The 25,468-nt window shown below is 44.2% G+C and overlaps 2 protein-coding genes across 6 annotated transcripts in view; both read left to right on the top strand.

Annotated features, from left to right (window-relative positions):
• Positions 1 to 147: 147 nt before the first annotated feature.
• Positions 148 to 10,447, top strand: dcst1 (DC-STAMP domain containing 1). Its single transcript, XM_045713237.1, has 15 exons — positions 148 to 196; positions 309 to 434; positions 705 to 833; positions 948 to 1,087; positions 1,646 to 1,817; positions 1,936 to 2,079; positions 2,179 to 2,300; positions 2,608 to 2,765; positions 3,138 to 3,237; positions 4,292 to 4,387; positions 4,594 to 4,720; positions 4,808 to 4,924; positions 5,256 to 5,398; positions 9,628 to 9,738; positions 10,208 to 10,447. The coding sequence occupies exons 1-15, from the start codon at positions 148 to 150 to the stop codon at positions 10,445 to 10,447; spliced, it is 1,974 nt and encodes a 657-aa protein (XP_045569193.1).
• Positions 10,448 to 11,019: 572 nt separating this feature from the next.
• The window catches only part of LOC106580111 (disintegrin and metalloproteinase domain-containing protein 15), a 30,685-nt gene continuing 16,236 nt past the window's right edge, over positions 11,020 to 25,468 (top strand). For 4 of the 5 annotated variants that reach the window (XM_014160814.2, XM_014160824.2, XM_014160805.2 and 1 more), the window contains exons 1-12: positions 11,020 to 11,823; positions 13,275 to 13,378; positions 19,959 to 20,035; positions 20,286 to 20,364; positions 20,507 to 20,583; positions 21,534 to 21,750; positions 21,914 to 21,979; positions 22,131 to 22,202; positions 23,729 to 23,898; positions 24,047 to 24,131; positions 24,335 to 24,483; positions 24,709 to 24,886. In XM_014160814.2, coding sequence (XP_014016289.1) covers positions 11,559 to 11,823; positions 13,275 to 13,378; positions 19,959 to 20,035; positions 20,286 to 20,364; positions 20,507 to 20,583; positions 21,534 to 21,750; positions 21,914 to 21,979; positions 22,131 to 22,202; positions 23,729 to 23,898; positions 24,047 to 24,131; positions 24,335 to 24,483; positions 24,709 to 24,886 — 1,539 coding nt within the window. In that variant the 5' untranslated portion in view covers positions 11,020 to 11,558. The remainder of the gene's footprint in view (positions 11,824 to 13,274; positions 13,379 to 19,958; positions 20,036 to 20,285; positions 20,365 to 20,506; positions 20,584 to 21,533; positions 21,751 to 21,913; positions 21,980 to 22,130; positions 22,203 to 23,728; positions 23,899 to 24,046; positions 24,132 to 24,334; positions 24,484 to 24,708; positions 24,887 to 25,468) is intronic. The other variant, XM_014160833.2, reaches the window with a different exon arrangement.

Raw genomic sequence — 25,468 nt, 5'->3', positions numbered from 1 at the left:
TGTTGCAGGTCTCCACAGAACTAAGTTGCATTATGAGGTCACCAAGATGGAGTTCTTCTTCCCTCTTCTGGAATTATTCCCTCTTCCAGCATGTTCTAAACAAGTGGATGCAAAATTATAAAACCAGCTAATTATTTAATGGCAGTAATGGTTAAATTGAGTGAACTCCGAAGACTCAAAAAAGCACCACATTCCAGTTAGTAGATTCCAGATAATGAGTTGGTGTTTGTGCCACTGATGATCAATTTGATAGACATAGACAACTTCAATGTACTATACTTACCGTGTTTGTGTGTGTTTTGTCACAGCCTTGGAGAGGATCAGTAGGTGGGTTCTGCCAGATTTTGCCCACCGGTTCCTCTTTAGTCAGTCACAGGAGTTCCCAGTTGCTCGTTTCTTCCTGGGAGCATTATTTGGTGCTCTCAGCGGTGCAGGTAGGGTTGACTGATTCCACAACGCTACAATATTTCAGTTTATAGTTTGGGCAGTTCATTGTATTAAAACGTGTCTTGTGAATTCTCCCCTCCAGGTTTATTTCTGGGTCTCTTCCACAATGTCTCAATGACCAGTGTAAACAGGCTCTTAGCAGCATATGCTTTTGTTGGTGAGTAGATTATGGTACTGCAATTTAACACTGTTTGGAGTCAATCAGTAAAGTTAACAAATTGGAAACATATTAGTCATGCTCTGTGTGTGTTTTTCAGCTGTATGTATTCTGGGTGGGGCATTTTCCTCCTACTTTCGCTGCTCGGTCCTCCTGATCTTTCCCAGCATGCTCGGCTCTCGTGGCAGGGCGTACCTCATGCTGTTTGTCCTCTACGGCCTGTATATGGGTAAACTGAAAATAGCTCTGGAAAAAATGTATTGCCTTGATACTTGCCAAATAGATTGCTAGCAGTATGGCTTTGCTGTGGTGTAAACCAGCAATCCTCTGATCATCCTGTCAGGCCCAATTGCTAACATCCACCGTAATGTCCAGGATGTGGCCTTCTCTATGGGGTGCAACATCGAGCTCCAGATCAAACACAGCAAGGTCATGTGGAGGGCGGTGATGGAGCCCTTCATACAGGTGGTGCAGGATATTGTGGTAAGTTATACATTATCATGGTCAGTGGGCCACTATTGGCAGAATAGCATTACATTTTAGTCATTTAGCAGACGCTCTTATCCAGAGCGACTTACAGTAGTGAATGCATACATTTCATTCCATACTGGTCCCCCATGGGAATCGAACCCACCACCCTGGTGATGCAAACACCATGCTCTACCAACTGAGCCACACGGGGCATTAGTGGAAACCAAGACTGTTCTCAGGGCAGGCCTGGTTCTAGCTAGATATATTTGCGACGAGAATTTTGGCTAACCCTAACCCTTTTCCTAAACCTAATTATCCTAACCTGCCACGTTAATTATCCTAACCTGCCACGTTAATTATCCTAACCTGCCACGTTAATTATCCTAACCTGCTACGAAAAGTCACTTCTGCTAGTCAAAACCGGCAGACCTGCCCTAAGAGCAGTCTGAGTATCCACTAATGGGACACAGTTCACTATTGTATTAGTTCAGTAGGTTTGTTTCACATTATCAACTGATATTTCAAGGATATGCCCCAACATTTCCTTCATTCCTTCCTTTACTGGGTCAGGAGGATAATGGGGAGTTCCAGGAGGAGGCTAAGAGTGTGAGCAGGAAGTTTCAGAGCATCAGGGATGAGGTCATGGGGCAGTATGGCTATGACTCCATGGAACAGGGCCCTGTTGCTGCTGGCAACAGCACCCAGGATTTGTATGCAGCAAAGACGATGATGCGATGTGACAGTGAGTATTGGTTTGCATTTAAAAACCTATTCAGCAGATTGAAGTTGGTTGTTACTGGTCAATAATTAGTTGTGAATGTATTAACATTACTCACCTATTTTTCTGCGTTGTGGGACAGATGTGGTGGAGCAGGGGATAGAGCGCTGTCGGGAGTGGTTTGAGGTCAAGTGGCAGGACTGCATGGATACCATCAAAGCCCCAATCATCAACCACATCCTGTGTGTGTCCATGAGATTCCACTTCCTCTGTGACATCATGAGAGGTAGGGGTTCAACTTCATTAGTAGCCCAGGTGTTTAGTCAAGTGGGATGATATACTTTTCTGATTACAATGATGTTTGCTTGGTTGCTTTTCCTGTCAGTCATGAAGACCTGGTGCAGGGAGGATATCCCAGTGGAAGGGAATTTTGGGCAAACATTCGACAAGCTCAACTTCTCCATTGACGCACTGTCCAGAGAATTCAGCACTAACGTGGTGCTGCAGGTACAGCCCAACTCCTCTGTCTGCTCTCACTAAAACCAAGTAATGAAAGAAATACAAGACTGTAGTTTACACATAATTAGGTCATTTGGAGGTTTTCTCTACTCGAAATACATGTATTATGCCTTACTCTTTTGAAGATCCACTTTGCACAATACTTTAATTGGATGTTATTTAAAGTTCCTGAGCTTCCATCTTTCCCTCTCGTGTGTGTGTGTGTGTGTGTGTGTGTGTGTGTGTGTGTGTGTGTGTGTGTGTGTGTGTGTGTGTGTGTGTGTGTGTGTGTGTGTGTGTGCGTGAGAGTGTGTAGGAGGAGGAGCAGCAGTCTGTGTTTGGTGTGTCAGCCCTACAGGAGGATTTCACAGAGGGTCTGAGTAAAGCCTTCGAGGAGACCAAGGTCATCCTGGACCAGTTTCTGGGCCTCATCCAGCTCCTCCTCTCCTGCACCTTCATCACTATCTTCACCTCGTGAGCCTACTCAACCACACAGCAACTCAGTTAGATATGATGGAATGACATGTGTATTTATGCTATCTAATGTAGGGGTGTGTTAGATGTTATGCTTTTTGAGAAGCTGGCTATTTTAGTTCTCCAAAGTGGCAGTGTCCTTTTCTTTTATTTTGTCAGTGATTGGCCAGAGTCCATACATCCAGTTTCCCAGGCCTGAATCAGTCAAGGTTGAAAGCCAGCCTACTGCAGGCCTCGAGGACTAAAGTCATGCATCCCTGCATTGGACTCACTGCAGTACCATGATGTTGTTTATTTCTATAAAGTGTTTATACAGTTTCTAATGTAATCAGCGCATGTGTGCCTCTCTTCGCTCTCTGCCTTCCTGTGAAGGGCGTTTGGATATGCGAGGCAGTATACACAAGACATTCGGTTTGACAACATCTACATCACCACCTACTTCAGACAGATTGATGCCAGGAGAAAGAGAGCCGTAAGCAAACAAAAGATAACGTATATATTTGGTCAGTGAAGCTAAAATGTTTAATTTGGCTCTATACTCCAGCATTTTGGATTTGAGATCCAATGTCACCTTTTATTTGAGGATATTTTAATACATATCTGTTTTACTGTTTAGAAATGAATGCACTTTATGCATCTAGTCCCCCCATTTAAAGGTGTCACAGGTCCCATATTCCTAGCACGCAATGACTACATAAAGCTTCTGACTCTCTACAAACTTGTTGGATGCATTTGCCATTTTTGTTATGCCCAATAGAAAGTAATGGTAAATAATGTATCATTTTTGGAGTCACTTTTACGTATAGCATATGTTTCTGAACAATTTTACATTAATGTGGATGCTACCATGATTATGGGTAATCATGAATGAATTGTGCGTAAGTTGCACAAAGATCATGTCCCCCAAAACATGCTAACCTCTTACCATTACCGATAACAGGGAGGCGAGCGTTTGTGTGGGGTGGATGATATTTGTGTGTCTAACTTTCTCACTCATCATTATTCACAATTCTTTCCTGATTATCCGTAATCATGGTGGCATAATGTAGAAGTGTTCAGAAACATTCTTATTTACAATAAAAGTGACTCCAAAATGACAGGATACATTATTTACCATTCCTTTCTATTGGGCACTACATAATCTGAAACAACCAAAACAAACCAAATGCATCCAACAAGTTTGCAGTCACAAGCTTGATGTATTCTTTGCATGGAATATGGGACCAAATAGTACATTTTTGACAAAATTGAATACACTATAAGTGAATTTTTCCAAATACTTATATCTTCAAATGGGGGGACTAAATACATACAATTCTTTCGTTTCTAAACAGAAAAACGAGTATATGAAAATATCCTCAAATCAATGGTGACATTCTATACTGTCACCTCATGTAAAACATTTGATCTCAAATCCAAAATGCTGGAGTATAGAGCCAAATTAATTGTTTCAGCTTCACTGTCCAAATAAATACGTAGGGGAGTGTATAACGTTTGGAAGCTGATATGTACATTTCACATTTCAGGACAAACGTTATCTGTTACCTTTGAAGAAAGCTGAGCGGAGCCTTTTCATCAACCCTCGCAGCCTGTCCATACATCCCAGTGAGCTTAAACTAGTGGTGCGTTGCTGATCTCTCCTGGGTGTATTTCAATCCAATAATTTTCTCCAATGACTTGTTCATTACTATCTTTCCATTCCTTGCTGACTTTAGGGATGTATAGACTGAAGAACAATCTTGTGATTGATCAAAATACTTGTCCAAGTCTTTTTACAATCACAAAAGGGAGTCAACTCTAATCCCAGATCTGTGTCATTGGGCCACAGGTGGCGGGCCTGCTGCAGGTAGTCTCTCTGGCTGTGTTTGTCTGTGTGCTACTGGCTGTCGACATGGTCCTCCACCACATCTTTGACATCATCCGCAGACACACTTTCACAGAGTTCTCCCTCACCAGTGAGTCTCACACACAGACACACTTTCCCCTGTACCATATCATTGTCACAGTGTGATTGTGTTAACTCATGCCACTGTGTTCCACAGGTAGCCACCACATAGACATCAACGTGGGAGGACAGTCCATTATGGCCAAGCTGCTGAGGAAGACCATCGGGGCCTTCAACACCTCCTCTAACCTGGATATGCAGTCTAGTAACCAGCGTAGGTGGCCTCTCTGCTGTTCTCTCACTGCTCAATGTGTCAAAGACTGATGTGCCAGACGTGTGTGTTGTGGCTAGCTAGTGTTGACCAGTTAACCTGTCCCTGTCTGACTGGCTGAAACACTAATCTGCTCTGGTCTAGTGGTGTACAGCCTTGTCTTGGCTAGATAGTTTAGACAGTATCACATGTCTGTCCATATGAAGGATGGCAACTAGGAGTTATCCATGCACAATAAAATGGTCATTCTCATAGTATGTGCTAATAATCAGGATTAAGTGAGACCACAGATTAGTCAACAACAATCCCCCTTTCTCTTTTTATTCTCTCTCAGACTGTCTGCCCCAGCCGAGGGCCCTCACCATAGAGGACTACCTGTGGAGTTTCGTGCCCCTCTTGATGATGGCGCTGATGTGCTGCCTGCAGGTGTACAGCAACCGCCTGCGCAGGGTCATCTCTGCCTTCTACTTCCCCAAGGTGAGGCCACACACACCCACTCTCAACCACAACTACCATCCTCTTGGTTGAACAAAACCTCTGCATACTGTAACTCGGATGTATGACACAATGTATAACGTGTTCACGGCACGTTAGGCTTGCCTGTATGTAATCTGTAGTATTTGTGTTAATTATAGTTCTCACATTAACACCTTGTCCCAGTCATACATGTAGATCTTAAATCCTCTAAAGGTAATCTCTGCTTTTAAATCCTGTAAAGGTATTCTCAGCTCTTAAATCTGATAATTGAACGTTCTCTTGTTAAGAGCCTACACTACAGTGTATGTGCGTCAAGGTGCTGATTGATTGCTCTGATTGACATACCCACTTGGATGGTTTCTCTGAAGTTGCAACTGTCTGGAGAAAGAGATTTGTGTGTGTGTGTGTGTGTGTGTGTGTGTGTGTATATATATATATATATATATATATATATATATATATATATATATATATGCAACAATTTCAAAGATTTTACTGAGTTACAGTTCATATAAGGAAATCCGTCAATTGAAATAAATAAATTACACCCTAATCTATGGATTTCACATGACTGGGCAAGGGCGCAGACGTGGGTGGGCCTGGGAGTGCATAGCCAGTCTCAGCCAATCAGAATTAGTTTTTCTCCACAAAAGGGCTTTATTACAGACAGAAATACTCGTCAGCACCCCTCAGACAATGCTGCAGGCGAAGAAGCTGGATGTGGATGTCCTGGGCTGGCGTGGTTACATGTGGTCTGCGGTTGTGAGGCCGGTTGGACGTACTGCCAAATTCTTTGAAACGACATTGGAGACGGCTTATGGTAGAGAAATAAACATTCAATTTTCTGGCAACAGCTCTGGGGGACATTCCTGCAGTCACCATTTCAATGGTACACTCCCTCAACCTGAGACATCTGAGGCATTGTGTTATGACAAAACTGCACATTTTTAAAGCAGCCTTTTATTGTCCCCAGCACAAGGTGCACCTGTGTAATGATCATGCTGTTGTGGTGGATGAATCAGAATTAGTTGGGTAACATAGATAATTAAGATGTTTTATTAGTATAATATGCTTATGTGAGATACTTGTCATTAGAAAGTGTCCTTTGGACTCTGGTGTCTTTCAGTTGCACGTTTCCCTTACCTGGGGCTCAGTCACTTGGGGCCCAGAGAGGGGAGAGGTCAGACTTGTTTTTTACATGTCTCTGTTGCTATGCAGAATATCAGCAAGAGAGGAGGACAGAATGAAACATTGTCTTCATATGTGAATGTGTCTTTACCTATTCTTAAACCATGTGAAGGGATGGCGTGATTAATGGGGAACCAATTATTTGTCTCCACAATGTCTGTGCGCAAGTCACTCCCCTCATTGAGCTTGTCCAGGAGTGAGAACAAGAGGTGTCTTACTGAGGATGGGCCTCTATGAGATAGCACTGACACAGGAGATTTATGATGTATTTTGATAAGAATGCCTAAAAAGCATTCCAGAGGACATGAGCTAATGGTTTTGTTCTATACCGTACCAGAGAGGGACAGTTCTAGGGAGACCAAACACCGGTCTATATAATGAACACTGTTGAGATAGCAGTTGCTGTCTGCTGTGTTTTATAGATATCTTTTCATACAAAACTTAACCTTTGTGAACTGTTCCAATGTACGTTGAAGGGGTGGATTCATGGGTATAAAAAGCTCTTTGTATTGTTGTATAGAGACCTTCCTGGTTCATTCGAGAGATTGCATTATTGAAGGTCAAAGTACTTTTGCAAAACTATCTTAATTATTGAATATGTAGTTTAACTCAGACTTGTGTTTTTGTAACTCTCCTCATTTGGTAATGCAGAAATTAGCCACCACACTGTTTAATCAGCTTCTTGATATGCCACACCTTTCAGGTGGATGGCTTATCTTGGCAAAGGAGAAATGCTCACTAACAGGGATGTAAACAAATTTGTGCTCAATTTAAGAGAAATTGCCTTTTTGTGTGTATGGAAAATTTCAGGGATCTTTTATTTTAGCTCATGAAACATGGGATCAACACTTTACATTTTGCATTTATATTTTTGGTCAGTATAGTAATAAAAAGGAAGAGGGGGGAAAAAAGTGTATTTATAAAGTCATAATATAATGTGTGCAATGTATCAAGACAGGTGACGACACCCACTGTGATCAAAACATCAGTAGCTACATTAAAACTCTGGGAGCCTCTACACAACATGCACATAGACATGTTGACATTGGGCCCAGCCTCTGTAACGTTTTAAATAGGCAGACTAACATTTATTATTCCTCTCATTTTTTATCCCTGGTGGAATTGGCACAGGGAAGGTTTGAACAAACAGTAGGGTCCTGTCGGTCGACCTGCAAATAAACAAAGAATACAATGTCCCACAATGTCCCCCTTATACTGTTAGTATTTACAGTCGATCTGGATATCACAAAGGGTGGATTTTCCCGGAGTTCTTATAGATGGTTTAGGGATATCTCCCCGGAAGTTGGAACAGCTACTGGGTCGACTGCTGAGTATAAATGGAAATAAAACAAATCATTGTTCAGGAGAAAGCTTGGCCTTCATTTACCTCATTCACTATTTGTGTGAAATTCAACAGATAAGCTGAGCTACCTCATTAAGGCCAGTTGTGCACATAGTTTTTTTTTCTTCCAAATTTCCCTTAATTGTTCCAAATGAAGCAATGGGTTTAATGAAATGAACACAAATGAAGTCTAGGAACCTCTAGCCTTATAAGATGCACGTTCTCCATAAAAAGGCACATGTGCATATAGGAACGTGACTAAAAGAAGAAACCTAGCCTAATCCAGACGTAATAGATATAACTGTTCATGCAAACTTGTGCAACATTGCTGGTTGAGGTATATTTAAACAATAAGGCACAAGGGGGTGCGGTGTATGGCCAATATACCACGGCTAAGGGCTGTTCTTAGGCAAGACGCATCGCGGAGTGCCTGGACACAACCCTTAGCCATGGTATATTGGCAATATATCACAAACCCCTGAGGTGCCTTATTGCTATTATAAACTGGTTACCAACGTAATTGGAGCAGTAAAAATACATGTTTTGTCATACCCGTGGTATACAGATTTGTCAGCCAATCAGCATTCAGGGCTCGAGCCACCCAGATTAGATTTCAATAGGCTTTAGCACAATGTGTACACAGAGTGAATGTGGCCCTTTTCCCCCAATCCTGTAAGAAATGCACTGGCTCGTGTGTGTCGAGTAAAGCAGTGCTTACCTGAGAGCAGCTTATTGTAATAGCATTAGACACTACGTATTCTGCTCATACTGAAGCCCTACCTACAGTACTGCACAGAGAGGGGCAAAGGGGTGAAGAAGGTGTGTATACTGTATGCAGAGAAACTAAGAATTAGCGGGAGTAAGAGATTATCGGAAGGAAAGTGGGATACAGACATTTTTCATGCTGGCATTTCCACAACAGGGAGAGCGTTTCAAAGGCATTTTGAGCATTTAAAATTCTGGCCCAGGTTGAAAATGCATGTGTGAAATCTGGCTCTTGAGGTCCGATACACTTCTGGTTTTCATTCTTCTCTAATTAGGGACTGGTTTAGACCTGGGACACCAGATGAGGTGAGTGCAATGATAGATCAAGTAGGAACAAAAACCAGAGTGTTTCGCCATTCCAGGATCATAATTGAATAGCTGCCTGGGTTGACTAAGGGTTGAAAATGCCAGTGTGTAAGCACCTACAGAGAAACTACAGCGAGGGGAGAGACTGACGTAGTAGATAGAGTGAAGGATTGCCCTCTGTGTGTTTCACTTAGCACTAAATCAGCTGAAGTGTCATTACTGTTATTAGTCCTCCCCTTATGCTCTCTGAAGGGGATTAGTTTCACAAATCAAGCAAAATTAAGCTGCTGCACATTCAGCATGTGGGAGAGAAGTGCAACATGGTGAAAGTGTGCAGCCCACAGACTAATCCGACTGGCCTCAGGTGTTCAGCGCTCCAGAAGCATCCTCATGGTGGACAGTATTGAGTCTTCATACAGCAGTGGTGAAGTCTAGTACCCATGTTCAGGGTGATTCAAATATCTAATTCAACAGAAAAAAAAGCTATTATCTTTTCATGTCTCAACTTTTCTATATCTTGCCTGTCTGTGGCCCTACTGTTCTACACGCTATATTAGCTCATTGTAATTTATCTGACTGCCCCATTTCTCTGTCTGTCCACCCTCTGCTGTGGCTGCCTGTCTGTTAGCGGGAGAAGAGGCGCGCTCTGTTCCTTTATAACCTGCAGATCCAGAGGCGCATCTCATACACCAAAAGGCAACGGACACGACTCATGCAGCTAGGAACAGGAGAGAAAACAGTGCGTACTGTGTGTATTTAACTACTCTCTCATTAAACAGAGTTTAAACATCTTTATTTTCCTAAACGTCTTTGAACCCTTCTATTTCCTGATTTAGTTGATGGGATGGTTCTTGGATGACCTCTGAGAACTCATGACAGAATGACAGTGCCTTTAATTTTGAAGTCAAATGGGCTCACTCTTTTCCAGGAATGATGTCCAAGACAAATCTAAACAAACACAGACAAAATCTTTGGGATGCAGTCTCCCTCCCACTCTCCTTCCTGGGCCCTTCCGTCTCCATCCGGTCTTACATGCTGTTGTATTATCCTCTGTTCTCTCTTCACTAATGCTTTTCATTCCATACCCTGTTATTATACTGTTATTTAACACTACCTCTTCTACCTCCTGTACTCTCCCCATCCCACTCTCTCTGTTCCTCCCACTTTTCTGCTGTCTCTCCCCTTCACCTCCACTCTCTCCCTCTCAGGTGTTGTCTGGTGTGTTGTCTAGACTGGAGAGGCTGGGCTGCAGGCTGCGGTGGTGCTGTGTGTGTGGGGAGAGGCAGAGGGGTGACCGGGCCGTGGAGTGCACAGTCCCAGGCTGCCAGGCGGCCTACTGTCCCCAGTGCTGGAGGGACCTGAGCAGGATCTGTTACGCCTGTGTCCCCACTAGTAACTGGGATCCAGCAGAAAGCTGTTCAGACACAGACATGTATTATGTCCATTAGGGTGACCACCTAAATCACACGCAGACACAGTAAAGATATTTAGCATATTAGCCCATTACAGGTTTTGGTCCTCAATCTTTTTCAATAGCAATAAAAGCAAACTTGCTGAATGAACAGTTGATCATCACACACTGTTAAATGTTTATCTTTGTTCATTTCTTTCAAGTATTGTTCTGAAGGAAATTGTTTCATTCCTTGAATCCCTGTCCAAAGTTGTATTTCCTGTGACTAATTAATTCGACTAGACATGTAAAACAATAGCATCTGTTTCTCCAGAGGTTTTATTTATTTGGCAATGCTAACAATTGGCAAAACTGTAGATACAGCAAATTATTTGGGTTGTTCAGACAATAGGATGACATATTATCAGATGAAATAGCCTATGTCTGTGTAAAGTAAACATTTGCATAATTTAGTCACACTTAATTAGCTTAAAAATGCAGGACTCGATTTTCTATTATTTTTTTTTTAATTTCCTTAATAGAAATGTTGTGTAAGGTTTGTTAGAATACGCGGCCGTCTAGAATGTGACCGCAGAAAGATTCAGGCAGTAAAGAGTTAAAGCACAAGAGAAAATCCCGCCCTGTACGGGGGTTGAAATGCGATTACACCATCGCTGTAAACACTCACTCAGTCTTTTGCCCGAATGTCTTGCATGTGCGAAACTGTCTGCCTTTCAGGAATTAAGGTATTATGGATAGCACTTTGGGAGTTTAACAAGATCACAGTGGGCTCCTCTCCGCTACGGAAGGGACATATGTTGTAGTAGCTCTGTGTGTGAAGGTAACGGTACTGGAAATATGACCCAGCGATAACTGCAGAGGCTACGGACAGCGGGCCGGTCTTGTTTAGAGGCTTGTTACAGGACTTTTTGGTGTGGACTAATGGCGCAGGTGAATGAAGCCTCTTGAAATAAAGTTACACGTTCGATTGACTGGCCCATGCAACACTTCTGATCTGCGCGTGCCTTTGTGGATGCCTATCATGGACTTTCGCTTGACATTTGCCCTTGTAGGCACATTGAGGTAGCCATATAGTTGCCTCCGACAGAACCTGTTGCCTTTCTCTGTTTCTGAATGCCTTTTTTTACACCCTTTAGGTGGATTAATTGATGGACACGAGCCAATGTCACTGCGCAACAATGTTTCTATCTGGAGCTGTGGTAACATTGGTGCTACTCGAGACTGTTACATTTCGCGGTACTCAATCAAATACGTTACTTACTAGCCAGTTAGGATTACTGGACGATAACGATCTGCAGGAATATCTGCTGGTGGAAAGTCATTTGAACTCAAATAAAACAGAGATGGAGAAGCCACAAGAGAAGCTGTCTCATTTGAACGCAACAACAATATCGTCTCACTCCTCACTTACAAGTAGGTATTTGTTTAGCCTAGGCAACTTCAAAGGAACTGTCATTAAAATGTAATTTCAGTCCTTGCCTGGGCACTCTCAAATTCACCCAAAATGACCTTACATTTTAGGCCTATCCTACAGTCAGTTAAACCTCTCTCTATTCTGGAGCCTAGCATGTAACGTTATGACAGTTAATATTTATCTGATACCTTTACTTTCTAAACACTTATAATAACATGTTTCATGTGAATTCGGGTGTACGCCCGACCAGGACTTGGACCCTGGCTCAGTGACTGTCAAACCCAACACTTAGCGACCTGGTGAAGAGGTTCAGACCTTTCCACTTAACTTTTAAGTTGTTGGCTTGACAGTCGCAGGGCACATGTTCAAGTCCCAGTTGGGGCAAATTCTGTAAAATGATGTTGGAGGTGGCTTATGGTAGAGAAATAAACATTACATTCTCTGGCAACAGCTCTGGTGGACATTCCTGCAGTCAGCATGCCAATTGCACGCTCCCTCAACTTGAGGCATCTCTGGTATTGTGTGACAAAACTGCACATTTTAGAGGGACCTTTTATTTTCCCCCGCACAAGGTGCACCTGTGTAATGATCATGCTGTTTTAATCAGCTTCTTGATATCTTGGCAAAGGAGAAATGCTCACTACAAGGATGTTAACAAACTTGTGCACAGCATTTGAGAGAAATATGTTTTTTGTGTGTATGGAAAATGTTTGCAATCTTTTATTTAATCTCATGAAAACGTGTTGCATTTATATTTTTGTTCAGTGTACCTAGGTAGGCTATTGTAAAATGGGCACTGGGAGGTGGTCTGCTGCTTTTTAGTCTTCAAGACACCTGTCAGCCAGCCAGTCATCTATAACAAGCCTAATACAGGTTCTGGACAACAGCTGTACTATGAATGGACAGGGGACGCAGAGCCTCTTGTACTGAAGTTAATGCAGCTGTGTCTATTTTATGTGTGTGAAGAAAGGAGTTTGAAGATATGCCGGCTGAGAAAGAGAGAGCATGAGCTATTAAGCACATCCGGCATCACTGATTGGCTTGTGCAATTAGCTTGAATTGTACATGTTTAGATTGTGATGCTGAGCTTTTTTCCTGGCATATTGAAACCATTTAATGAAAATTGTAGATTTCCTGCATTTCCTACCCTAAGCCGGTATACCACATTAGTTTGTCCTTACTACTAAGGGATATCCATCTGAGATATGGCTGACTTGATCTTAGAATTAGCATTGCCCCATGGGGAAGGGGGTTCACTGACTACTAGGGCTGGATAATAGGTTGCCATTAGCTGAGAATTTAGATTTTAAGGTCACTACTAGCACTAACGAAAGACTTTCTCCATCCCCTGATGTTAGAGTATCAAACTGATATTTATAAATCTGAATATAGCGCCTCAAGGGACATAAGACAATATCTTCCTATGAATCCCATCTCTCCCTGTCCCCAGGTCCAGAGCACCACCATGGTAGTAGGCACGGCAAGCCACTGGAGAGGACCAGGCCCTTTGTGGTAGTGGACGGACACAAGAGAAGTCTGAGTGAGGCCTTGCAGGTGAGACTACAGACATCAAGAGAATGTGTGTGTGTGAGAGTATCGTTCTACACAGAGCCATACACATACTATTACTCTGGTCCTACTTCCACTACCTGCTTTCTATTTCCATGCTTCCATGTTACCGTTCTTCATTCAGTGATCCCAGTGGCCTTTTTTTTTTTAGATGGTGTCAGAGGTTAATAACCGTTCTATTTTTACAGGTCCCATAGGAACTCTAATTTTAAACTGCAGTTTTATATCTCAAACTAACATCAAACCCACACCTGGTTATTCCAATTGTGCGGCTCACGTTTTTTTTTCCAGTCGAAGGTCATCAGTGTTATGATGTTCTTCTCTCTGGGTGGAGTGAGTGATGTGGGGGAATTCTTCAGGATATGATTTCAGACCTCCTGTCAGCTGCACAGGAAGTGTCCGTCCTCTTAAAGTGCCCCAGTCCCCCCCACCTTCTTCAGATCATAGTTTTTATTCAGGAAGCTCCCTGTAAAATATGTCAAGGCGCCTACTTCCTTCCTCTGTTATATTAGCGCAAAAAGGAAGCCAGACAGCAGACCCCCCCCCTCCTTACACACACACACACACACACACACACACACACACACACACACACACACACACACACACACACACACACACACACACACACACACACACACACATATAGAGGAAAGTAGAGAATAAGAGCATGACAGGGCTACATTTTTGCACATCACTTTTTAAGCCAGCTACTGGATCGGAATGTTAACTTTCAAAAGGTTGAACCCCATTGGCAAAGCAGTCTCCATCAGGCACCCAGATGTTTGTTTACTGGTTTCAAAACACACCAGGGCACTGCAATGTCATACAAATAACAGTTGAGTGGGCCTCATTGGCTAAGACTCAGTGGAGAGTCACTCTTAATTCCTACATTATTGTGTGGTTTATCCACTGAATCACTGCAGTCATTGATGAATGAGTAGCCGTTTTTTTACTTGTCATGAGGTTACTGCACCCACAGCCTACTGCTCATACTGACGAACGTAACACCAGTGATTCACATACTCCCTCAAAATACACGCAATGTGTAACCATGGTAACCGGGACCTGTTTTTAGATTGTCAGAAATGAGAGGAAAGGTGGGGGATGGTGCCATATGGGAGGGGTGTGACTGTGTGTCTGTGATTCAAACTTTGTCCGTCCACCCTCATCAACACCCACCCATCCCCTGAACAATGTAATTCCTGTAACGTTCCATTTCCCAGTCCAGGGTATTCAAGTGATAAAGATCACTCCAACCCGAGCCAAGTGTGACCTTAGAAGTTAGAGCCACCACTTGTGCTCTAAATAACACCAATTAAAAGTATTTTAAATTCACCACTCGAAACTGAGTGCACTCACTTGAATGTAATCACCATGATAATGTGTAACTTCATGTTAAATGTAGATCTTTATTCGTGTAATAAAGCAAGATCAGCTATAGATAAGACGATCGTAAATGTTCTCTCGAGGCAAAAAGATCCGAGTGTATATTCTTTGCATATCACTACCATGCTATAAATCCAGAAGATTATTTTAGTTAGTTACATTTACATTGACGTCATTTAGCAGACGCTCTTATCCAGAGCGACTTACAAATTGGTGCATTCACCTTATGATATCCAGTGGAACAACCACTTTACAATAGTACATCTATATCTTTTTTTGGGGGGGGTCAGAAGGATTGCTTTATCCTATCCCAGGTATTCCTTAAAGAGGTGGGGTTTCAGGTGTCTCCGGAAGGTGGTGATTGACTCCGCTGTCCTGGCGTCGTGAGGGAGCTTGTTCCACCATTGGGGTGCCAGAGCAGCGAACAGTTTTGACTGGGCTGAGCGGGAACTGTGCTTCCTCAGAGGTAGGGGGGCCAGCAGGCCAGAGGTGGATGAACGCAGTGCCCTTGTTTGGGTGTAAGGGCCTGATCAGAGCCTGAAGGTACGGAGGTGCCGTTCCCCTCACAGCTCCGTAGGCAAGCACCATGGTCTTGTAGCAGATGCGAGCTTCAACTGGAAGCCAGTGGAGTGTGCGGAGGAGCGGGGTGACGTGAGAGAACTTGGGAAGGTTGAACACCAAACGTGCTGCGGCGTTCTGGATGAGTTGTAGGGGTTTAATGGCACAGGCAGGGAGCCCCGCCAACAGGGAGTTGCAGTAATCCAGACGGGAGATGACAAGTGCCTGGGTTAGGACCTGCGCCGATTCCTGTGTAAGGCAGGAATGTTGTATAGCATGAACCTACAGGATCGGGTCACCGCCTTGATGTTAGCGGAGAACGACAGGGTGTTGTCCAGGGTCACGCCGAGGCTCTTAGCACTCTGGGAGGAGGACACAATGGAGTTGTCCACCGTGATGGCGAGATCATGGAACGGGCAGTCCTTCCCCGGGAGGAAGAGCAGCTCCGTCTTGCCGAGGTTCAGCTTTAGGTGGTGATCCGTCATCCACACTGATATGTCTGACAGACATGCAGAGATGCGATTCGCCACCTGGTTATCAGAAGGGGGGGAAAGGAGAAGATTAATTGTGTGTCGTCTGCGTAGCAATGATAGGAGACACCATGTGAGGATATGACAGAGCCAAGTGTTCAAAAGAACTACGAGTTTCTTTTGATGAAATGCATGTAGCTCCCAGCCCCATTAGGATCTCAGATTGATTATACGTGTGAGATATTAAAGAAGGAAACATGCCAGTCACCACAGTGTTCGTTTCATTTGTTATGGTGGTGCAGGCGACTTGTGTCCTCTTGGGAGAGGCACTTGACTTGGCCTGAATAGCTTCTGTCAACGTTGAACCATGAATACATCTACTTTGTCAGACAAACTTTCAGACAGTTGCCACATTGATGTTGGAAATGAATGTTTTAAGAAGAAAATACAGACATGTATGACATGTTATCAGTTTGCAGGTAACGCTTTTTTGTTGAGTTCTGCTGCTCAGTGCTCACCTCTCTGGTGCCTGCTATTATTAGCCTCCACACCAACTTGGTTATGAATGGATTTGTGACACCACGCACACAGGGAACTCTGAGGTGTAAGGAGTGCAGCAGGGAGCTTCACCTTAATGCAGCTTAAGGAGGAGATCTCAGCTAATTCAGAGCCTGATCGCTCTGTGTTGACAGTGAGCATTTCTGGCACCCCAACCCTTTACCCTACCATTAAGACGTCCGTGTGTGTGTGTGTAAGGGGGGCATGGTAAGACTGATTCTTTACGTGAGGGGGGGGCCCTCTTATCTATTTAAGAAAGTGCCTGTAGGGAAAGTGTGGTGGATTGAGCTGGTTAAAGAATGGTCTTGAGTTAATCCCCAACCAGGGGTCCTGTTTATATAGCCAGATCATTCATTATACCCCAAAAGTAATTCAAATCACTGAGTAACTCTCTGAGCCCAAGTGAAGGTAATGCCAGTAGGCAGGCTGGCTACTAGTTAAATGGGAATGAAGCTCTTTTCCTATTGGTGAGGTTAGTTCTGGATATCCATGCACAGAAGTAAAGAAACAGTCAGAGGCAGACATGAGTTCCAGTGAAATGGTTTTCACTCTTGCCTTCATACCACAATCTGTTGAACATCTATAAACCAGGAAGTGTTGACTCTCTGGTCCATCAATATTAATCAGTCAAGTGCTAGGGAAGAGGAGCAGAGCCAGCAAACACCACTTTCCCTTTGGGACTGGAGTTGAATGTGACACTCCTCTACTTCATGTTGCCCATTGTACAGTAATTCACTTGGCTGTTATTGTAATGCAAAGGGATACACAAGTCATGAACTAACCCAGAGATTTCCCCCAGATAGTGGACAGGCACACTCCATTGACATGTCCGGACTTGATCCATAAACAGGATCCAGGGCTGCCCTGGGTCAGACTAAATAACAGAGAAGCACTACAGGGACTGAGGAAGACCGACATCCCAGGAGCTGACTGATTGGATTACCCTCCCTCACACTCTTCCATTGAGCTGAAAGAGCTGGAGAGGAATCACGACTCGCCCTGTCCCTCCCTCTCTCCCTTCCTCCGTTACACCCCCTCCGCCCATGTTCCCCTCTCCTCCTCCCTGGTTTATTTCTTCTGCTGCGGGTCACAAGCAGCTCTGGGTCTGAATGGACCCCACCCAGCATTCATGTGGCGGTGAGCTCATCTTGTTACTAGCAGGAGATCGGCCTGGGACATTTACCTCACTGAGGGAGAGGAGGGGGAAATAAGAGGAGGAGAGGGTGAAGGTAGAGAGAGTGGGGGAAGGAGAGGTAATGGCAGCAGAGATGGAGTGGACATGGTTGTCGATAGGATAAAGAGTGACAGAGCGGTGTAAGAAGCCAGTCAGAGTGAAACGAGAGACCTGTTGCGAGTGTGAGGTAAGGGTTCAGCAGGGGGGAGAGAAGAGAAGGTAGAGACAAGGAGAGAAATGTAAGAGAAATTGTAACGCTCAAAGAAGAGGGAGAGGGCGAGAAAGGTAGAAGTGAGGCAATGACAAACAAAGTGTGGAGAAGGTGGGTGTTTCTTGGCTGAGCTCCAGATATTTGGGTGGGATCCTCCACTAGAGCCCTGAACAGATGTAGCTCTGCTGTGCTCTGGAAGGAGCCCTGTTTCTACTCTGACCTCTCACCCCAAAACCACAATCCAAGGCAGCTTGCCAAAAGCCGCAGATGTTTGAGTGTGAACATGTACTGTATGTCTTCCCATCTCGTTCTCTCCCTTATTCATTCTTCTCTTTGGTTGCATAACTGACTTTACTGTAGTTTGTTTTTTGCCTTGTAGTTTGTAGCCAGATCTCCACCATTCTACCTGGAGTCTTTGTTGGTTAGCCATTGGACTCTTGCCCTGGCAGTACAAAAACACAGACCCACCCAACATAACTCAGTCACACTCTCCTTACATACTGTGGTGAATGACCTCACCAAAGCCCTCTGATTCTCATAAAGACTATAGAAACTAGAAATAGACCAGAGTTTTATGTTTTCATCCAAATGTATTGGAAATCCCCCTCAATTATCAGCATCTACTTCTGGGATTCTTCTTGGATTGTGATATTCTTGGATGTGGAACCAGTTATATTTTGTACATATCCAATGACTGGGTTCCAGTGTGAATAGTTATGTTATTACTAATAGCCTCTTAGAGCCTATGGTACAGGGACACAGTTGTGTCATATGAACCATGATGTTGTTACAATATTTCTGGGACTGTGGACAGTAGAATACTTCTGAGTGAATTGGGTGTAAGTTGTTGTTGGATTTGGGTACCCGGCAATGACATTATCCAGCATGATTTGGCCGGTCCACAGAGGAGGTAGACTTTTTGGTTCCTCATAGTCTCTAACCGCTACTTGGAACTGAACTGACCTCTCTGGCATATTGTCACCACCCATTACCTTACTGCCAGTACTCCTAGTTCTAGTCCCATTTCCAAGCCTCTGCCAATTCCTGTCAGTTAGCTGGAGAGGAGAAAACGAGGAAGCAGCACTCTGCGGTGGGGAAGGAGGGAAGCACCAACAGGAAGGGTTTCACTTACTCACTGTCTTCAAAGGTGGAGCCGCTAAACGTGCTAGAAAGCGACTGATTGGCAGGAAGAGAGACGGTGTTGAGAGGAGGGGGGAGACGGGTTAGTTCCCGCTGGGGGGAATGACTGTAATGAGATGGAAGCGCAGGGAAAACGGACATGAAAAGAGGGATAGGATGTCATTTATCCACCGCCGCCTCTGCGTTTGGTGAGAGAAATGTGCAGCAGGTAAAGGAAGGCCATTTATAGCCTGGTCCTTAGTGCCTATGAGGGGTAACCCTGGCTGACAGTCTGATTCAGCTCATTTGGGCTCTAGTATTGTGCTTAGGTGCCAGTGCCAATCAGGGACTGGGTGCTGCACGCATTTAGAGACTGGGTTTATTTTAGAGAGCATGCAGGTGTAAGGTAGTGCTGCAGCCATAGACAAAGTATAACTTTAATCGCACCATCTCATTTCATGTCTGCTGACTGGTTTGATGGGATGAGTATTGATTGGCTGAAGGGATTCAAAGTATATAGTATTATCCAATCTGAGCGTTGTGTAATAATGGGACTTTAGTGCGGAGAAAGGATGAGCGCTCCATAGCTGTCTACTACATCTGAAATGTTGTCCATCAGCCTCTAAAGGATATAGGTCATTGTGTACATAACATGCTCTTTATGAACTATACAGGACTTCCTAAGCCTCAATCCTTTTACCTTCGCAGGGTTAATAAGAAAGACCACATGGTGGTACTGGATATTACTGCTGTTTCACTAAGAAGATTGTCCCTTTGCCCCGTTTGCCACTTCAAGCTGCTCTTGGCTGCATTCGCTCATTAAGACACCCATCACATGCTAATCATGAATACACCATGTTGAAACATTGAGCGATTACAATAACAACAACCGCAAACATAGTCATTTTTGTTGGACGATGAGTTAATATGGCCACACAAAGTCCTTGTTCACCTTTAGCACAACAGTTGTTAGAGGGAATTGTTCAACTGGGTTTTTGTAATACAGTCAGTTAAATTATCCACTGACTTATGAGGGAAGAAATTACAGTACACATTACCAGGTGTATGTTTCTCTTCCTTTCACAGAAAGGTCACCCAGACAAGCTACAGTGTGGTCTTCAATTTGGAGGCAGCATCTATCTTTTGGACCTGGAGAAAAACCAGTAAGCTCACTAAGAAAATATACTCCGTTTTGAAATATCAGAAAATGACCTATATTTTGATCTTAGGCCTTAGCTTTTTGAATGGGGAGATGTGATGCTGAAGTGCCCCAACCTTTGCCATTGTTGAGTTAAGACTTCATAGTTTCATAAAGGGGTTTATCATTAGCAATAAAAAACATTCGGACTTCAGACAAATCTTCAGAGGAAGCAGTCTGAATGAATGTACAGTAACCCTGTCCTCTCCCTGCAGTGATCTCCTGCCCAGGCCCCCCAATGTCTTCTACTACCTCCCTAATGGCACTGGGGTTTCTTTAGAGGAGGGCACAGTGGTAAGTAATGTGTTGTAAATGTTCTGATTTGTTATAGGTTGAATTGTTATAGGGATAGTTAACGTTAAGTTAGTTCATATGAGCTTGGATAATATGTCATTATATTATGTTGACTACTCTCTCCCTGGTTGTTATCTCATAGACTCACTGCTACTACCACGGCTCAGTGAGGGGCTTCCCACAGTCCAGGGTGGCTCTCAGTACCTGCTCTGGACTCAGGTAATAATATCAACGTTAACTCTGTCAAAACCACAGGATGGTATGCAGCCTGTCAAAATTAGGATCATTTCCCCTCTGTCACTACCCAAAGGAATGTACAATTTCACGGAACTTCACAAGCAAGGCAACAGTATGCGAACAATGTTCCCTGTAGATGTACCCAGTCAACATTCTTGATTTGAGAATGGTGTCCATGGAAGTGAGATCATACAAATTCATATGCCTTTTAGGTTTTACATTAAGAAATAGAGCCTAACAGCTCAAAAAGTTTACCCGCATGACCTTATGACCTTAAGCATATGCTTTTCATACTCTGTTATGTAATGGTTAATGCATTTAAAACCAGTAAAGTGATCTAAACGGGGGTCAGCCTTATCCCACTTAATCACCCACCTCAGTTAAACCCTTTGTGGTGCACTATATGGTAAACCTATTATTATAAAGGGGAAGTCTTTACTAAGGGCACTTCACCTTTGCCTGCAGTACGGACAACGTCATTGTTATGTGAGCGTCATGGTTTTGTGAGTGGGGCGGAGTGATCCACCATGAGGTGGCTTTAATCCAATCCAGATTAATCTGAAAGAACTCTGACCTCCTCAAGCATACTAATCACCCGATTTGAGAGAGCACCAGTTTTAATCTAGGGTCCCTTCCGCTGGCTTGGATACTTTAGGGATATCCAAATTAACTTGGCGGAAATCCATGGAAAATCCTCTTGGCCTTTATTTAGAGTTGGAGTTATTTAGAGCTCTTTACTCGCGTGGGCAGACCGTGTGGCTATATACTCGGTTTAGGGTCATGTTTATGTAGCGAACGTAATCCGGTTGCTAGCAGAGCCTTGGACAATGTCTTCACCTGAAGTAACTGTATTTACTTTGAACTTGGACGCCATTTTGTGTCCCTGTTGACTCCCTGTTGAGTGAGTCCCTGTTTATTCCCTTCTCCTTCAGGGGTGTGGTGGCCATCAACTCCACCCTGAGCTTTGAGCTGCAGCCTGAGGAAGAACACGAGGATGAGGAGGGGGCAGAGGAGAGTGGAGGGGAGGAGGAGGAGGGGATGCACCTGCTCTACTCCACCAGACCTCTGGAGAGGGGTAGTGTTGGGGGCTGTGGAGTGTCCCATACACCTGTACCCCCCATCCACATCCCACCACAAGTCCCACACAGGGTGAGAGGGGCTGGAAGCACAATCAAATGTTTGTTTATCCTGGAATTGGAACTACTGATGTTTTCGCCACTGCTGGAAATACCGTACTGACTTCCCTGAATTGTCGACAACATAGTGTACATTGGCCCGAATGTCTTTTGTTTACGCTTTGCTTTTTTTGCAGAGTAAGAGGGACATTCTCTCAGAGACCAAGTACATAGAGCTTGTGCTTGTAGCTGATCACAAAGAGGTAATGTACGATAAGGCTAATGTACGACAATGCCTCCTAGTGTAAGCAAGGCACTGACATAGCTGCACTTTGAAGAGACCCCAATACATTTAGACCAATCCCATCATGTTCTGCCTCTATTGGCCTAACCAATAACTGTTATTGTTTACAGTACCGTAACTACCAGAAAATCAACAAGACTATCATCTATCGAATGCTGGATGTGGCCAACCAAGTAGACTGGGTATGTAACCTAATATTAAAGTTGTCTCCTTTTCACCTCATTTAACACCTGATTTACTTGACAAAAGCCACATCTCAGTAAGTGGTCCAGGTAAGTCGGGACATGGCACAAGTGGGGGAGTGGGCCCATCCTCTTCTATCGTCTACTGCTTCTCTATTGTTCCTCAAGCAAGCAGGAGGCCGGCGATATCACGTATTCCCAACAGACCAACTCCTTGAATGCCTTACTCCTTGAAGTTTGCAGGTGTCTAAAAAATATTATTTTGCTAAAAACAAATGTTTTCACCGTTTAGTGTGTGTACTTTACTGTATTTATCCTTGGGATATCGCTTTTCAAAAGTAAAATTAAATCGCTGGAGGATGTCTTACACCCAGTTTATTAGGTACAGCATCCCGTTCACAAAAAATGGTTCGCTCCTACAGACAGTGTGTCACGTGGCTGTGGCTTGCTGTGTAAAGGAGGCAGACAGGCATCAAGGCATTCAATTACCGTTCGATTGAACGTTAGAAGCGACTTTGAGCGTGGTGTGATTGTCGGTGCCAGGTGCGTTAGATCCAGTATCTCAGAAACAGCTGGCCTCCTGGGCTTTTCACGCACGACAGTGTGTAGGATTTACAGAGAATGGTGCCACAGACGAAAAAACATCCAGTCAGCGGCAGTCCTGTGGGCGAAAACAGCTCGATGAGCGGTTAAAGGAGAATGACAAGAATCGTGCAGGCAAACAGGCAGGCCACAAACAGGCAAATAATGGCGCAGGTCCGGCATCTCGCACACACAACTCGTCAGTCCTTGTCACTGATGGGCTATTGCAGCAGACTACAACACCAGGTTCTACTCCTATCTGCTAAAAACAAGAAGAAGTGGCTTCAGTGGGCACGCTATCACCAACACTGGACAGTTGAGGAGTGGAAAAACATTGCCGGGTTCAAATTTTTTATTAATTTCACCTTTATTTAACCAGGTAGGCAAGTTGAGAACAAGTTCTCATCTTCAATTGCAACCTGGCCAAGATAAAGCAAAGCAGTTCGACACATACAACAACACAGAGTTACACATGGAGTAAAACAAACATACAGTCAATAATACAGTAGAAAAATAAGTCTATATACAATGTGAGCAAATGAGGTGAGATAAGGGAGGTAAAGGCAAAAAAGGCCATGGTGGCAAAGTAAATACAATTTAGCAAGTAAAACACTAAAACTTAACCTGGTTCCTGTTGCGTCATGCTGATAGCAGAGTCAGTATTTGGCGTAGGCAGCATGAATCCATGGCACCGTCCTGCCTGGTGTCAATGGTACAGGCTGGTGGCAGTGGTGTAATGGTGTGGGGAATGTTTTCCAGGCACACATTAGGTCTCTTGATACAAATTGAGCAACGTTTCCATGCCCCAAAGAATTCAAGCTGTTCTGGAGCCAAAAGGGGATCTGACCCGGTACTAGATGGGTGTACCTAATAAACTGGCCAGTGTATATTTGTATTAGATTTTCATTGGTTTATCATGGTGGTCCTCATCTACCCCTCTCTAGTTCTACCGGCCGCTGAGTGTGCGTGTGGCTCTAACTGGGGTGGAGATCTGGAGTGACCAGGATAAGATCCAGGTTGACAAGAGTCCCTCAGACACTCTCAACCGCTTCCTGGAGTGGCGCACCAGAGAGCTGCTGCCCCGCCTGCGCCACGACAATGCTCAGCTCATTATGTGAGTAGTCAAATGGACTTGGTTGAAGCCTTTCTCACACCTGTACATTATGGAAGCAGATTCATCCCAAATACATGTGTATATACCAGTGAATGGCCTCTTTGTGAAAATAGACTAACTATAACTGTATGTGTTTGATCTGTTCCAGGGGGGGCTCATTTGATGGAACTACAGTGGGAATGGCATCTCAGTCTTCCATGTGCTCCAAGGACCGGTCAGGAGGGGTAAATGTGGTGAGTTAGTTAGCTTCAGTTAGGCTTATCAGTGGAGTACAGGGGTATCTGCCCCACAATGACAGTATGAGTCTGGTAGTTGACTGAGTCTGTCTGTCTGTCTGTCTGTCTGTCTGTCTGTCTGTCTGTCTGTCTGTCTGTCTGTCTGTCTGTCTGTCTGTCTGTCTGTCTGTCTGTCTGTCTGTCTGTCTGTCTGTCTGCAGGATCACCTGGTCAGTGTACTGGGGGTGGCGTCCACCATTGCCCACGAGCTCGGGCACAATCTGGGCATGAATCACGACACGGCCGACCGGCGCTGCCAGTGTCAGAACGAACCACGCCTGGGAGGCTGCATCATGGAGCCATCTACTGGGTGAGGGGCTAGGGGGCTATGGTGGGCTAGGTTTGACATGCATTACAAAAGCACCAGGCCATGCAAAGTCAATGATACTAAACAAAGGGTCAGTTATGTGCAGCTGTGATCCTCACTTGCCTTGTATTATGTCAATTTCGAGGCACTTCATTTTAATGCACTTGTAAGAAGCTCTGGATAAGAGCATCCACTAAATGTCTTGTTCTCTTTACCCCTCTGTTCCAGGTTCATGCCAGGCCAGCTGTTCAGCAGCTGCAGTGCCAGAGACCTGTCCCTCAGCCTGCTCCACGGTGGAGGGATGTGCCTCTTCAACGTGCCCCAGCCTGAGAAACTGCTGGGGGGGCCACGCTGTGGAAACCTCTATGTGGAGAAGGGAGAGGAATGTGACTGCGGCCTGCTGGATGTATGTTGGACAGTAAATTTGATATTTTTAGGGAGGACAGCATAGCTCACCATAGATGCAGGTTGACCTTTATTTGGATGGATCTTGCCCTGGAAGCAGCACTGAGCGGTTTCCTCTAGATGGGCCAGCTGTTAAGTCAAAATTGGCTGTATCATACAAAATTAATGAAAACAAAAATGTGCTTTTTGGTCTTAATTTAAGGTTAGGCATAAGGTTAGCAGTGTGGTTAGGGTGAAGGTTCAGGTTAGGTTTAAAATCAGATTTTATGACTTTGTGGATGTGCCAGCTACTGACCACCCTGCAGAGCTGCCTACAGAACAAGATTCATCTCAATGACAAGATTCATCACCAACCTGCCACCATAGATGATAATTCTATTAACAGACTTTATGATTTATGTCAGGGGTATTCAATTAGGAGGCCCACAAAAATATATATATATCAAATTACACATTTTATTTTGTTATTTCAATGTTTATATTACTAACGTATGATGGGGGTCCCTGGGTCGCCAGTTTGCCTGGGACGGGATCCCTGGGAAAGAAAAGGTTGAAGAGCCCTAACTTCAGGGTTTAGGATTAA

The sequence above is a fragment of the Salmo salar genome, chromosome ssa02, assembly GCF_905237065.1.
Source record: "Salmo salar chromosome ssa02, Ssal_v3.1, whole genome shotgun sequence".
Lineage (NCBI taxonomy): Eukaryota > Metazoa > Chordata > Actinopteri > Salmoniformes > Salmonidae > Salmo > Salmo salar.
The sequence above is the reverse complement of the archived record's forward strand: the minus strand, read 5'-3'. Positions and strand labels throughout refer to the sequence as shown.